General features: G+C 44.1%; 1 protein-coding gene across 2 annotated transcripts in view; it reads left to right on the forward strand.

The window, feature by feature from the left end:
• The window catches only part of RAB41 (RAB41, member RAS oncogene family), a 15,799-nt gene extending 773 nt beyond the window's left edge, over window positions 1-15,026 (forward strand). The window contains exons 2-8 of one of the 2 annotated variants that reach the window (XM_019474341.1): window positions 1,257-1,310; window positions 3,496-3,601; window positions 7,314-7,419; window positions 7,685-7,796; window positions 11,035-11,128; window positions 12,712-12,778; window positions 13,329-15,026. In XM_019474341.1, coding sequence (XP_019329886.1) covers window positions 1,257-1,310; window positions 3,496-3,601; window positions 7,314-7,419; window positions 7,685-7,796; window positions 11,035-11,128; window positions 12,712-12,778; window positions 13,329-13,393 — 604 coding nt within the window. In that variant the 3' untranslated portion in view covers window positions 13,394-15,026. The remainder of the gene's footprint in view (window positions 1-1,256; window positions 1,311-3,495; window positions 3,602-7,313; window positions 7,420-7,684; window positions 7,797-11,034; window positions 11,129-12,711; window positions 12,779-13,328) is intronic. The other variant, XM_019474342.1, reaches the window with a different exon arrangement.
• Window positions 15,027-15,478: the final 452 nt, after the last annotated feature.

Consider the following 15,478-nt stretch of genomic DNA (forward strand, 5'->3'; position numbering starts at 1 on the left):
CCCCTGTTTTTTTTTTTTTTTTTTTTTTTTTTTTTTTTTTTTTTTTTTAACTAAAAGGCTATAGATAGAAAAAGCTGGGGAAATCTCGGCAGGGGAAGAGTAGGGTAGGGATGAAGAGGCTGCAGATGAAAAGCTGAAGATGTGTAAGAGGCCTGAAGATTTCAAGAAGCGTTAGTTGTATCAAAAGCACTTAGCCGTATTTCAAGGGAATAACAAATATTTTTGAGGAAGATGAGACTATGGTGTTCTCTTTTAATTCAGGCCAGAAAGAGTTACTGGTTTAGATTGGAGTAATTTTAAGCTGGAAAAAGAAAGAAAAGATTGTTTTCTTGAGGACAAGTCATGCACTGGAACTGGATCCTCTTGTGCTTTCTGTGTTTCTTTTCCTGACCTTTGTGAGGTGTTCTCGTGGATTTATCTGCTTATTGTAGTTGTTATACGCTGTGTCCTGGCTGCAGAAAATAGGACTCCCAGAAATAGGTACTACCTACAGAAATTGACTGTTGTGGTCTCTTCTAATGTTAAATGGTTCACGTTCTGATGGAGACCTTCCAGAACACGTTATGCTGCCTGCGTTTGTTAAGACTGGAGAAAATCTGTCTAAAATACTCAGATCTGTTACATCAGTAACCTGTCTCCTGTTTCCCGGGTTATGACGGGGTTGGACATCTGCTTGATTTAAGTGCCTGGGAGCACATCTAACTTAGTAAATTACTTTAAATGTCTTTGCACCGGCATTGCTGTACAGCAATGGAAACGTGAATGGAAGGAGACCTACAGAAGGAACTGGCTGGGAAGTGAAGCTTCTGAATGTCACTGGAAAGGAAGCACATTCTCAATTGGAAAGTCCTGAATAAACGTTGCTTTTTAGCTTTCAGCACAGTTGCCTGCAATTTATGTGTAATTTGCTCTACCTTTTGGTTATTTCTAATAAGATAATTCTTACCAGACTGAATTGCGGTAAGACCGGAAAGAGATGCCAGTTCAGATACGATCTGTGTGAAGATGCATGAATGTCTGAGGCTAAAATCCAGACTCAGAGGTTCTTGTGCAGTTGAGAAGTGTTGGAAGAATTATGTGAAATGAAGTTGGTGCAGCTATCCGGATTGCTTTGTTTTTATCAACTGTATTGAAGGCAAATGACTTCAACGGCTTAATTATAAGTTTGTGAACATTTTTGAGAGTTTGTATAGAAAGATCTGATTTGCAGATGCTGGAAGGCAAGTTGCAGTTACTAATGCTTTTCTTCTTTTCAGGCGACCATTGGAATTGATTTCCTGTCAAAAACAATGTATCTTGAAGATCGCACGGTAAGTGAGGCATCTGTGTGATAGCATGGCAACTGCAGTCATGGGAGCAGCAGTTGCTGTGCGTGCTGTTCCGCCTGGCTGTTCCTCCAATGGCTGCTGAAATCCCACAGCAGCCTTCAGAGGGACAGCCTTTGTTGAATCAAATCACTGACCCACTCTCCTGTTTGTGATACTTGTTAATGTCTGATACCTCTAGAAGGAAGTCAAAATCTTTCATGCAAAATTGGGGTAAGCTCATGTCCGTATCCCGGGGAATGGGCTGTCTGCTATATGTACCTTAGGCGTAGTTTGTTCCCAGAATTTGCAGCTCTGCCTCTGGGATTGTCAGTGTAAATGGGTCTGAGCAGACCCCAGGCAGTTCCAAGTCTTGAAGTCATTCATGATTACCAGTGGTGGCATAGTTCCTCCTTGTAGAAAGGCTCCTTTTGTAACACAGTTCTGACGTACTGTTAATAAGGCAATTTTGGATTTAGCTTGCATGAGAGATTCCTTTTTGCGTAAAGACATCCCTCGCATCCCTCTCCTGTCTTTCAGTATTTGTCTTTTCATTAGTTCACGTTTTGCTAGTACTTGCCTTTTTGCTAGTTTTACTAGTGGCTGAGAAGTATGAAACTGTTGGGGGGAGGAAGGGGGCAGTGGTGCGATGGAAGCCCTTTGTGTGGCTTTGGGTCTGTTGCTTCTGAAGAAGTCTCAGCCCGGTGTGTGTGGTGAGTTTCCTGAGTGCTTCTCTGCCATCTTACCAGTGAGTCAGTATTAGAAAAGACCTTGCTTAATCTTTGTTCGGGAGAACCTACTTGGATAACTTTCTTCAATGGTACTGGCAGTGACAGAAGAAGAAAAAGATCTTGGGATTTCTGCTTGACAGCTGTGAAGGCAAGTTGGAATGCCTGTGTGCTGTTTTCAGCGGTGTAGTCTTGATTTCTTATGGTTGTATAGGTCAGGATGTCATTCACCCGCTGGCCCGCTATCCAGAAAATACTATTTTCTTTCCAATGTTGGATATACTGTTAGCTTTCCTGATTATGTAAGTGGTCCACAGAGCCCATAAAGCCTGTTTAAATAACAGAGAGGTGTTGAATGTAGAAAAGAGGAAGGAGAAATACAGGCACGCAAGCTAGGAAAATTCAGAGGCTGAAATAATTCTCAGATATGGCTAATGCTGTGTTTTGCAATAGGCTTTGACTGCTGTGCTTTAAATGAAGAATGCTAAGCCTCTAACTGTGGTGTATGCTTTGGCATATTTGATATGTCCTTACACCAAATAATACATCCTGAAATTATACCTGTGCCAGATCACTCGGCTCTAAATATGGCCTGGGTAGCATGTGCTAGCCAGCAGAAGGGACACACATATGTGGAGCTGGGTTCTTCAAAACCGTCTCCTGTAGCCTCCCACAGAGGGCAACTGTTAGTGTGCCGTTTCCAGCATGTTGCCAGTGCACTGGGAGCTGTGGCACTGAGTGAACTGGGACCACAAGAAGCCCCATCCTCACTCCCAACTGTCGGGCTGCCAGTTCCATGTTACAGCTACAATCTCATTCTTGAAAGACCGAGTAGTATTTCATTTACTGTGTCTCTCTGTCTTCCCAGACTTGTTGGATTTAAGTCCAAGATAAGCCAGTCTAGAGGGTGTTTGCTGTCCTGGCTTTACACTGCTATCCTGGCTTGTACCCCACTACTGTGTTTCAGTACTTGACACCAGGCTTTCCAGTGGATTCATCAGTAGCGGGGTGATGATGTCCTTGCAGTTAGGAGTGACCACATCTAGCTAGCTGTAGGCTGCAGTCTGCTTGTCTGGCCGTTATAGCCAGAGCCCCTACATGGCAGGATGCACTGAGGTATGTATGCTTATTTCCCTCGTGAGCAGATGGTGTGAGAAGGTATTTTAGGGATATCATGGTTTTATGATTAAATGGAAGAACATGTTCGTGTGTGCGAGTTATTAATGGGTCTGTGGAGGGAGGGAGGTTTCTTAGACATGCCAGGCTGAGGTTACTGTGAGAATGCGGTTAGAAGCATTGTTGGCTCTTTTCACGTTTCTGTTCCATTTTAACTTTCCTTTTGTTGCATTATTTTTGCCTTGCAATTTTTTTCTTTTTGTTTTTATTTCACTTGAGTTTTGGTTTTGTTTTCCATTTTCCTGCTCTTCCCCTTCCTTCTTCCCCTACGCTTTTCCATTTCCCAGATCAGGCTGCAGCTGTGGGATACAGCCGGCCAGGAGAGGTTCCGCAGCCTCATTCCCAGCTACATCCGTGACTCTGCTGTGGCTGTCATTGTCTTTGACGTTACAAGTAGGTATTGAGCCGGAGTGTCTGCAGGGACCTTGCTTTTAACGTGTACCTTTTGTGCATTGGAAGTGGTGGTGTTACTGAAAGGAGCTAAGATAGGCCGTCAGCCCCAGGACTGTAGGCATTTCATGAGCTGAGGGGAAGTAGCAGAGCATCTTCCCCCACAACCAATGGTAACTCCATCCCATAATACAGAAACTGGGGAACTGGAAAACTCTGTTCTGCTCAAAGCTCAAACTGTGGAAGTGATACACAGAGGATTGGCAGGTAGGTGAATAGGGATTGTGACTTCTCATGTGTCTGTGCTGATTGGAACGAAAGGTGATTGGTAGCCTCTGGAAAGCTTTCTACTCTTTGTTTTTGGGGTGGGTTTTGTTGTTTTGTTTTTTTTTTTTTAAACCTCAGAATGAATTTTTCTTCCTTTCTGGATAACTAGAGAGGTAATACAAGTAACGACTTCAGATGCCAAAGCAAAAGAATACTGTCAGAGTATGTAAAACAGTGCAATGCTCATTTAAATAAAATCTATGTAGTGACTTCTGAGGATTCAAGACTTCCATTTCATTGAAGAAGAGAGCTGGTGATTCATATGGGTAACCAGAGAGCTTTTGAAAGAGAAGAGATGTAACTACCATAATTCCTAAAGAATAAACAAGTTTAGAGGGAAATTCTCTGTAACTCTTGGCATTAATGTTTTCGTATAAGATATGAAGGTATGAATACAATTATTTCATTATAACTCCTTGTTATTGATTCTCCTTGATCTGGCTTTTTCAGTTAAACTACAGTATCAGCATAAATATCTAGACAGGATATATACCAGTGAGCCAACACCATGTGGACAAAGTCTAAGTAAAGAACGTAGCGCAGATGAAAAACCTCTGGCCCACCTTTATTCTGTCACAAACTCTAGATTATAGTGAGGCTTTACAGACCAGGGGTTTGTTTTGCTTTGGTTGACAGAAGTGCTTAACAAATAGTAAACTTCTGTTGTGGTTTATCTTACATATTGAGGGCAAATAATGACGTGGTCTTTCTCCCAGTTCTTAGCTTAAGTAGTTGACTGTGGGAGGATTTCTGGTTTGGTGCAAACTAATGTAAAACTGAAGTGATCTTTTTGGGGTTTGAGGAGTGCTGAGACGTGCACGTGATGACTGTATGCTGGGAACACGTCTAGGTGAGACAGCGTGGCAGGCTGCATCGGTTGGCATCTTTTCTCCCCACTGTTGTGACGGGTACAGGATGCTGTTTATCCAAGCAGGTGGAAAAATCTTACCGCAGGCTGGGCTGTTCTTAACAGCTTCCAGATGTGTCAAAAATAATTAAGTGATAGCTGATCTCATCATGCCTTGGTAATGGTCTGATCTTTTCAGATAATTTCTTTTTTTTTCTTGTTACTGCTCTCTGTTCTGTTCTTAGTGACTTGAGAGGCTTTTAGTTTTCTTGTGTTATTGAAGGAACATGCTTATGTACTTCTGAGGGCATGATGATGGTGAGCACTAGCGGGATTAGGAAAACACAGTTTCCTTTACCACTCTTAAGAGCTCTATGTTTGCATTGTCTTTAGCGGTAACTGGGAACCTCAGATAGTCTCCTGCAAGTTAATGCTGGTCATGGTAGTGTAAAATAGGGACATCCTATGTCCCATAGGACATACTTAAGTGCCAGCCAAGATACTTTTAACTAGTAGAGAGAAACCGTTAGCTAGCATGTGGTGAGCTGAGAAGAGAAAGAGAAATTGTTTAGTTATTGTTAATCTGCAGGGCATCTTGAAATGCAAGTGGCCTGTGGAGAGATCCATGGTGAAAGTCCATACTGCAACTTGGGCCCCTTTCTGAACAAGTTACCTTGTTTCTAAGGGGGGCTGGGTTAATTCTTGGTTGAGGACCTTTCATTTTTCCAGACTGGTAGGGTTATTAGCACGCTGTCATGTTTGAGTGGGTTATTTATATTTTCTCTTCCCCTCCAAAATGGGTGCACACAAACTTCGACTTCTAGAAACGAGAAGCCACAGAAAATACTGCAGCTAACTTTCTCAGGTCACTTCAGGGGTGCCTGCATGGTACCTGCACACTAGCTGAAGGCCTTCCCTCAAATAGTGTTACCCTTCACTACAACAAGATTACCCGGGCCAGTTCTTCCCCAGTTCTGTGGTCCTTCCTCTAGTTGCCTTTTTGACGGTGAGTCTGAAGGTTGGAGTGTTTAAATCACCACCTTGGTAAACTTTCTGGGTGAATAGTCTGGTGTAGCAGCAATGTCTTGTGGACTATGTGGAAGCTCGTTGTGAAGTCCAGAAGCAAGAGCCAGAAGCTGCCATTATCAATCTGATCTTCCAGCACTGGTGCAATATTGTCCATGCGCTTGGAGTTTGTCACCCTGAGTTCCCTGGGGTAGTGAAGAGCCCTGACTTTTGCTACTGTAATCAAGGCTGCCTTCAAAATGGAGCATGAGCTAATTGCTTTAACTATAAGCCCTAATCTTTCTTAAGCCCCAGGGCATCTGATGTGCATACCCTGATGTAGGTACGATGTTGTTTTGAATTTGCTTGTAGCAAGACACTTTGCAGACACGTGCTCTGTCCAGCTTCTATTTCTCTTCTAAACAAGCCAATTCTTGATCCTTCTGAAACTGCTTTCTCCCTTGTAGCCACTCTCCTGCAAGCTGCCTTATTAACCGCTGTTCTGCGCACAAACAGCTGCTCTCCCTCATTGCTGAACAAGCGGCTTTGTGAGCACATCTAACCAATTCATGTAATTAAGCTGGGAACCAGTATCTGCCCTCCTATGAAACTCGTGCCTGTTGAGAATGCCAATAGCGATCTTGTTTTCTGGCAGTGTAGTGCTGTTTGTACAGCTAGCTGTGTGGGGTAATGACTTGGAAGGAAATGGTATCGCTCCCAGTTGTGAAAAGCTTTTGTTTAGCATTCACTGTGGTAGTTGACCATTGCTGTTTCAAACAGGCAGGTCCCAGACCTTAGAGCTATCGTATATAATAGGTCAGTTTGTGTTTGGGCATAGTTCTGGAGATCGAGCTGTACCTCTCGTAGCATTTGTGCTTGTTTCTGACTCTTGTGCTTATCTGAAAGGGAGAACCTGATGCCCTTTGTGTCACGTGACGCCTACAGTGTGTAACATTTGCTTTTGTTTCTGCTGAAACTTAAGTTATTGATTGCCTTAATCTTGCATGAAAATCCCCATTGCCATCGCCTGGATGCTTGATGCTGGAGAATGGATGCTGTTTTACTACGTGGTGTCTGGGCTTGGAATTGCCTGTTTGTCATGTGGGAATTGCCCAAAAAGCTTTGATGTGAGATGCTCTAGGCTAGGAGTCCTGTGAAGACCCCATATGTAATCCTGGGTAGACCGGGAAGACCAGCTCTGTATGACTTGTTAGCTACTGCTATCAGCAATGACTGGAGATAGTAGCTATAACCTAGAGCTCTTTGGGATGTGGTGACCGGGGAAACAGCAGAATCTCTAGGCAAGCAAAAGAGGTAATTAAAGCACGTTATCTATAAAAAGAGTCAGAAAAGCCAACTTCTGTGGTGTTTGGATATTTGGGGCAAGATTATGAGGTCAACCTCAGCTTCTCAGACTGAGCTGCATACAGTTAATTCTAGAAATGGCCTTTTCTCTAAAGGACAGTTTCCTCCTTTCTTTTCTCTCTTGCTCTCTCTCTCTCTTTCTCTCTGCTCTCCCTGGCCTGGTACCAGCAGGTTCGGCTGCAGCTTTGGGACACAGCAGGCCAGGAGCGGTTCCGCAGTCTCATTCCCAGCTACATCCGCGACTCCACTATTGCTGTGGTAGTCTATGACATTACAAGTGAGTGATGCTTTGGTGTCTCATTATTTGAAATACTACATGTAAGCAGAACTAATATGTTACAACCAGAAGTTCTGCAAAAAGATGATGAACATTAGAAATGGGTTTTTCCCGCCCTGTTTTTCTGTCTGAGCAGAAAACAATATATGGGTCGTTTATATGTGGTGTGGGGAGATTTGGAGAAGCACCTGAGTACAGGCATAGCATTCTCCCTCTCTGAAAAGAAGTTTTATCCTTAGTGCTCCCATTTGCTTCTTCCCTACAGACTTGAATTCTTTCCAGCAAACCTCCAAGTGGATTGATGATGTTCGGACAGAGAGAGGAAGCGATGTCATCATCATGTTGGTGGGGAACAAAACTGACCTGGCAGACAAGAGGTAATGGAGGGGAGCTGGCGGCCTTACTGCCCTGACCGGTAAAAGCAAGGAACTGGCCAACTAGTCTGTCTTCAAAACAATTGTTGATTTTAAATGAAACATAAATAGCTTGTAATGAAATTCAGATTTCTGGTTTCAGCATACGCAAAGTTATTCCATTTTGCTATTCTACAAATAGTTTTGGTTAAAACAAACCCACCTAAAAAAAATTCCTTTTACTCAAATTAAGTATCTCTATACCATATTTCTCATTAGTGTATTTTGTCTGATTTTTCTTTTCATGCTGAGATAAAGCCAAAAAGATGTCTTGCAAAAGCAAGGAAATCTGCCTTTTTTCAGTAATCCTATTTACATGATTCTTTCTGCATGTGCAACTGTAAGTTCATAGTAAAGTTTCTTCTTGTTACAAGATGCAGCATGAGATTTTACAGTATGAATCTAAAAGGTTTCCCTCTGAGCATAAATTTAATGTCATACATAACACAAACTGCGATGTTGTGGATGTTTGAAATCTAGGAAACTAGATTAGCAAAAGCAGACTTCCCCAAGAGACATAAAAAGTTAATTGACTCTTAAAATCACGTGGACTTAACATTTTGGGACATGTCATAAGGCATTTTTGCTTTTAAAACTCTTAATCTTACAATGCCACTTCAACCAGCATAACCAATGTAATAGCTTCATAGAAGACCACAGGCTTGCGCTTTTGCATTTCTATTTCAAATTCTTCTCTTGATTGTTGATTTAGCAAAAACTTTGTTTAATGTTTGCAGAGATTTTCATTCTTTGTGAAGACATCAGAAACAGTGTAGATAAGGAAAGATTTTTATTCTAATGGTTAGTGTCAGTAGTAGTTGGCAAAGGGAAGATGGAGCGAGCCATGCAATTCCTTACAGTCCCAATACTTTAAACTGAACCATCTTCACATATACCAGGTACTCTAAAATGTGTGCTTCGTGTGTCATAGGACGCATGAAGCATTGAAGTGATGGGGGAATTTTTATCTGATGCAATAGAAAGCATCTCAGAAAGGCAGGACTGGGAAACACCTGGATCTCACAATGAAATGAGGTCTTATGAAATCAAAACCTTATCCTTTGGCTGTTCACGAGACACTTCTGATCAAAAGACAACAGCTTGAAAAGCCTTACAGGTGGAACATAAATGTTTTCTCAGGAAAACGTTGCACTGATGATCTGAACTGCCTGTTTGTTTAATCTCTTTCTTGGGATGATGGGCCTAACAGGGATCTGTTTTGTTGTTGGATGCTATCACACTTTAAATTGTAAGCCTTGCTTTACTCACTCCTGCAGTGTACGTAATGCTTCAGAGTGTATTGTGATGTGGTTTTTCCCCTTGTGGTTTTGATGTTCGTATGAGACAATAGCCAGCATCCCTGGCTGCACTGTATGGTGTCAGGAGATGCTTTTCGCCCTTTGTCCCTGTGCGAGTCATGCTCTTAGTTCTTAGTTTGCCAAGCCTAGCAGGCAAAGCATAGACAGTTCTAATACCGGCAAGTGGTTTGAGTCAGTGGGGAAAAGGATAAAGTTAGGCTCCAGCTGGGCGCTGTGTGGGCTTTGTACTGATGGTTCTTACAGAAATGTGTTCTGTGTCCACCACGCAGACCACCTTAGTCTTGACACCTATTTGGCTTTTCCAACTTCCAGTGGGGGGGCCATTCTAAGTGTCCTGTGCCTTGCACTTTGGAAGTATTGGTAAAACTTGGTGCTCAGAGTTTCGGAAATAGAAGAATGTGTATAGCTGATTTGGATTAAGAATTCCAGGTGGCAAGACCTCAGATCAGTCTGGTCTCTGAAATCAGCTTACAAAAGCAACTGAGCAAAATCCGAGATGTTCTACTTGAGCCAGCTCTGGATGTTGACCACTTAGTATCTCTTATGCCCTCCTGGGAGCTAGAAATAACTGCAGCTCCCTAACTGAATAATCTGGCGTTTAGATTTGAGGCTTTCGAATTTCTATCAAAAATCCAATTTCATGTGGAACCGGAAAACACAATGGGATAATTTCTGCCTTGGATTATTTCCTGATAGTACATAAGTGAAGTAGAGTGTGCGTGCAGGACAGCTGGCCCAGCACTGCCATAAGAATTAAAAATACCAGAAGATAGTTTCAAACATAGCTACAGTTGGAAGTTCATGTAGCACTAGAAACTCTTATTTTAGAAGTTTAATGTAAGTGACAATAGTCCTGGTCTAGGCTAGAATTTGGAATTATGGTGTATATCCAGGTATCAGTAAAAGAAGCTGCCTTGCCTTTCTTTTAAAAGGAAGTTAGATTTGTGTTAGGCTGAAATACGGGGCCTTTTAAGGCTGGACAAAGCCACAGTATCAGTCTGAACTTGGTCACATTTTTCTAAATAGAATACAGCATATTGGAAGCCATTCATCCTATGGTAAAACCCAAGCGATGATGTGAGTTAAGTTCTGAGGCCAAAAAGCTGAACTAAAAATAGCACTGTTCTTATTTGGTGCAGCTTGTTAAGTTTTTCTTTTCTGTTAATGTTGCTTCAGTTGGTGGCTGGTTTTTTTTTTTTTCCCTGCAGTTTTCTTTTTATCATTCTTGGACTATTTTTCTTTGTTTTGGTTTTTCTTTTCTGTGATTTGTTCTCATTGCTGTAGACAGGTTTCTATAGAGGAGGGTGAAAGAAAAGCCCAAGAACTGAATATGATGTATATTGAAACGAGTGCTAAAGCAGGATATAATGTGAAACAGGTATGTACAGGGTATTGATCAGAGATGCATTTGCAGGTGCTTGCTCGCAAGCAGCAGCCTAGCACTTGCTGTTGCACTGTATTTGCTGCTGGAGCCTTTCTGACATCTTTCTGTAACCCCACAGAGTTCCGTTCTGTTGACTTTGGGGAAACTGCTTTTTGTATCAGGTGCAGCGTATGGGGATTCTCCCTTCCCTTAAGGACGCTGTGAACGAGGCTCAAATGTACTGCACACACTTCACCCTGTGCTGATCATCTGTTATTAGTAGTCCTAAGTCCAGGCGTTCCCTGGGTAACTTACCTGAGGTTGTTTCATTCGTAGCTGGAGGACCCTGGGGGTCTTAAAGACTGAGAGGTCCTGAAGTCTCCACTGGTGGACCATGCACTCTTGTAAAGGGGTGGTGAAGCAGCCCCCCACTGAAGAGCGTCTCAGTCACAGACATCTCTAACTCTTCCTGACTGTTCTTCCTTTCTGTCTTTCTGCTTCTGTTTGCATCTTTGTCCAGGCAAATCACTACAGAAGAAGGTGAACAGAGAGCCAAAGAGCTGAATGTGATGTTTATTGAGACCAGTGCAAAGACTGGATACAATGTGAAACAGGTACATCAACGTTCTGCTCTAAAGACAGGAAATCTGTACTTTACTGCTCTGTATGTGGGAGGATTAAGCTTCTGCTTAGGGTTCATGTTCCATCAGGTATTTGCTTGTATCATTTATTGTCAGCCCCTGAAATGCTTCTTGCCCAAAGGTCACTGCTGCTGCTTTATCTAGTGGAATCTCCTTTTCTGTCAAGTCAATGATTCCCGGTTAAAGCTAAGCAAACTTACCTGGAAAGAAAGGGGAGTCTGAAAACAGAATGTGCTGAGGGATTAGAATGCCACTATTTTGTGCAGTCAGTCAAATGTAATTTTGTACGTTCCCTGTCACAGTGTTTGACTATCAGTACAGTAAAAAAAAACCTTTAAACTCTTTTCTTACATTTAAACAGAATTTCTTGTATTTCAGTTTGTGCTCATTGCCTCTTGCTATAAGCTTGTGACCCCACTCTCCACTAGTTCACAAATCATTCTGAAGCATGGCAGAACTTGGGGAGTAAGGCAGCCGTAAGGTCCAGGGGTCTGCAGGGAGCGTGAGTACTGTTGGTGTCGGCTGGGAAACGTACTTACCAGTTTGCTGCACACACAGCTGGTTAGGAAAACCTCACAATGGGATCAGGAGACTTTTTGGTTTTGTTTTTCTTTTGGCTATTCTGGATTGAATCCACTTTAATCTTTGGTTCTAACTTACTGTTGCTTTATTTGTCTAGCGGGTGTTTGCAGTGAGAACTTCTGTGACTAAAAGGATGCTAATGGCAGCACCTTGCTGGTACCTCAGTGGCTTGATTTTCCAAGTAACACAACTGGGAGGGGTGGATGAGAAGCCCCTGCCAAGCTACCGTGCAAAAAATCATCATTAGCTAGCTGGTGGTTCCTCCGGTTCTTTATGCAGCACTTTTCACCAGACTGCCTAGCAGTGTCTGTATTGTGTTAGCTGCTGCATTGATGTCAGCAGGAGGAGCTCTAAGCATTGACTTGAAAGATTATGCAAAACCATTTTCTGTTTTTTTTTAATGGGGATATGATAGTCCTTCCCAGCTCTAGCACATCCTTAATAGCTTAAATGCAGCTCACTTGAGGCAGCTGTTCCGCTCACAGATGGCTGTTTTGCAGCAGGACTGAACTGAAAGGATGGGCTGTACGACGTCAGTTATTCCATAGACTTCTTAAACCTTCGGTCTCTTGCGAGGTTGCGTATCGGAAGTCTTGAGTTGTGCACTGTAACATTGCTGTGTGCAAAAGCAGTTGAGGCTGGAAATAGTAGATGACACGCTTACTGAATGCAGGAGGGAATTATGCTATGCATCCCTGGAAGAACTGTTACTAATGAATTCCATGTTCTGTTCAAGTAGAAACAGGTAAAATAAAACTGTCTGTTTTGTAGGCATTGAATAACTTCTTTAATAAAACCCGCTAAATTTCTTAGGTAAAATTCTCATGGCATTTGTTGATCATTGCTTTGCTTGCTAAAGTACCCACGTAACAAGTTTGTACAACTTGGACTCTAAGATCTGCTGCAAAGCAATGTTTTTTAACATGCATTTTTTTTCTGACGAGCCTTCAGCTTTACCTATTGCTACTTTTCAGCTTTTCCGTCGTGTGGCTGCTGCCTTACCTGGGATGGACAGCACACCAGAGAAGAGCAAAGAAGACAGTATCCTTGCTTTTCTCACCAGTGACTTTCCTGTTCTCGTAGAATTTGACAATTCTCTTTTGTTAGGTTGGGCTTACTGACTTTTTGGCACATTGTGGGGATGAGCCTTACTGGGCTTTTGCACAGATATGGCTGAAATAGCCAGTGTAGTGTGGTGCTTACCTCTGGGCATAAATTGAGGACCCTGCTTGTGGTCTACATATAAATGTACCCAACTACTTGTAACGGCAAGCACAAGTTTTGCTTTCTCCACTTAAGCTTAGGATATAATCTGCATAATTTAAAAATACCGTAATACTTTCCTCTTTTTGCACAGGGCTGTCTTGTGTGCGGACCTGTCTGATTGGGCTCTGTCCTCTAAGTGGTCTTGACGTACCCAGTCCACTGGTTTTGCAGTTAATCCTGTTCAGGCAGGATATGTTCTGCTCCGCTAAAACACCTGCCCTTAACAAGAAGGGACAGCTAACAACCTTTCAGGAACTGATCTCTTTCTCTGTTCTCTCCTTGTTTTTCCTTGAGCCGGGTGATTTCCTTAACTTGTCTCCCGCAGTGATTGACATCAAACTAGAGAAACCTCCTGAGCAGCCAGTAACGGAGAGCGGGTGCTCCTGCTAACAGGCCCGTTCTGTAGCAGCACATTCCCCAACCGGCCAGTCTCACTGAAGAACATCACCGCTCATTGGCTAGGCAACCCTACTTTGTGGGCTGAAAAACCAATCTACTAAGCGAGCGAACTCCCTGTTTACTGGTGGGGAGCAGCCCCGGCCGCCCCTCTTACTGCATGGTATGAGCCCTGAGTGCAGAATGAGTGTCCTGTCTTTTATTTTATTTTTTTATGTTGTTGCACTTTGGCACTGTGGTGCCCTTTACACTCTCTCTCTTCCTCTCCTTCTCCCCCTCTTCCCCACCTTGAGCCTGTCTGCTCAGATGTATCTTGTGAATGCAATGGAAAAGCCACCAAGTTAGGGAAGACAAAAATAAAGCTTGGGGGTGGGCTTTCCACCTTCCTTACTGCCTTGCATCTTAACTAGTTCCCTGTCCACTCCAGCCCTGTCTTTGTCCTGCATCCCCACTTCCTCTATGGAAAGGCTGCTCCTTTTAAACCAGTCAGTTTGACTTGGCCTTGCCTTTTTGGACAATACAGGTTATCTGTTTCTAGGCTTTTGCTTCCTGCAGGGCACACACAATATCAGCTCCTCAGTTTCTCCTTTCTGTGGATGATCTTGGCTAACTCTTGCTCACGACTTCTGAGTTTTGCCCTACACTCAGCCCCTCGTGTTACAGACAGCACTGGAACCCCCCAAACTCTGATAGCTTTGGCCTTGTTGCTCCCGTTTGTGTAGCAGAGGCATCCCACAGACTGCTCTCCCCAGTTGGAGTATCTTCCCATCCAGAGGACGTTGGTGCTTGGTGAGTGTTGGCTGTCAGATGTGGGGAAGGAAGAGGGTACAGAGGCTTTGCAGCATGAGGCTGGGTGGGGAGAGATCCTCAGGGTGGTTTGTAGAGACCTGGGTCTTGTCTGTCAACAGTGAAAGCAAACAGTTACCCGAAATACATCACTACAGGGGCAACACCTGCCCTGGGAGTCACGGGTGCTGTTCAGGCTCCTTTCCTAGTCTCTGTTCTGTTCATTGTCACATAGACCGGGAGCTTCTTCACGCGGAGCAGGAGAGCTACAGCAGATGGAAGGCCAGTGATAGCTGTTCTACTCTCGTACCTAGGTTGCTGCTTGGTGAAATCATACATAGCTGCTTCTGCCTTTATAGTAGACTTCTGGGGGATGGGGCTAGTAGCCATTTCACTTTTGGAATGGTGTTAAGCTGTACCATTGCCAAAACTGAGATGAGCAGTGGCAGGGATTTATGGTCAGACCGGGGCAGAGGAATGGAGGAATGTATGACACTTTTGGTGTCACTTCTCGACCTTGGAGGTTGGGAAATACCTCCTCTTCCCCCTGCCCCTGGTTTCTAATTATGTTAATAGAGCTTTTCAGAGACTTTTACTGGGGGGGGGTTCATCCATCTGTCCTAACCAGAGGTCTGTAGGTTTGTTGACAGCAAGGAGAATAAAACAGTCGGATGGCTCTAAGCCATTCGCTGTCCTTTTCATCACCCGGCCTATGTCATGCTGACAGGGGGGATGCTAGCGGGCAGGAGAGCGACTGACCGCAGCGTGACAGGTGGGGACAACAGCGTTTGGTGGTTAGGGACGCTCCCCTAGCAGGATGCCTGTTGGTCACTGACACAGCGTGCGCACTTTGAAGCCTGCGGGCCGTCGAGAGAGGGGAAGGGGCAGCCTCGGATCGGGAGCTGGCAGTCCCTGCGTTGGCTTGCTGGCGGCGAGTTGCCTCTCTGCTGGTGACTGGCCTTTTGTCCCCCAGAGCCCTGTCCCTTCCCCTCCGGGTGAGGTGAGCTGGCCTGCAGGAGGAAGCTGGGATGTTGTTCCCCATTTCACTCTGGAGTGTTCCCCCCACACACACCTTGCCCCCAGTCTGAGCTGGCATAGCTGGGTCCCAGCACTGGCGGGAAGCTCAGCCCCCTCCCCTGTACATACCCCTGTTGTGTGGGAATTGCTGATGTTTGTCGGTGTGTCCGTGTCTGCCGTAGAACAGGTTTTGCTGTCCCCTTCCCACAGGCAGGTGTGCGCTGCTCTGCTGTCGTGTTGTTCCGAGTCACGGGCCTGGGGGGAGGGAGGGGGGAG

This window comes from Aptenodytes forsteri, unplaced genomic scaffold (assembly GCF_000699145.1).
Source record: "Aptenodytes forsteri isolate BGI_AS27 unplaced genomic scaffold, ASM69914v1 Scaffold72, whole genome shotgun sequence".
Taxonomy (NCBI): Eukaryota; Metazoa; Chordata; class Aves; order Sphenisciformes; family Spheniscidae; genus Aptenodytes; species Aptenodytes forsteri.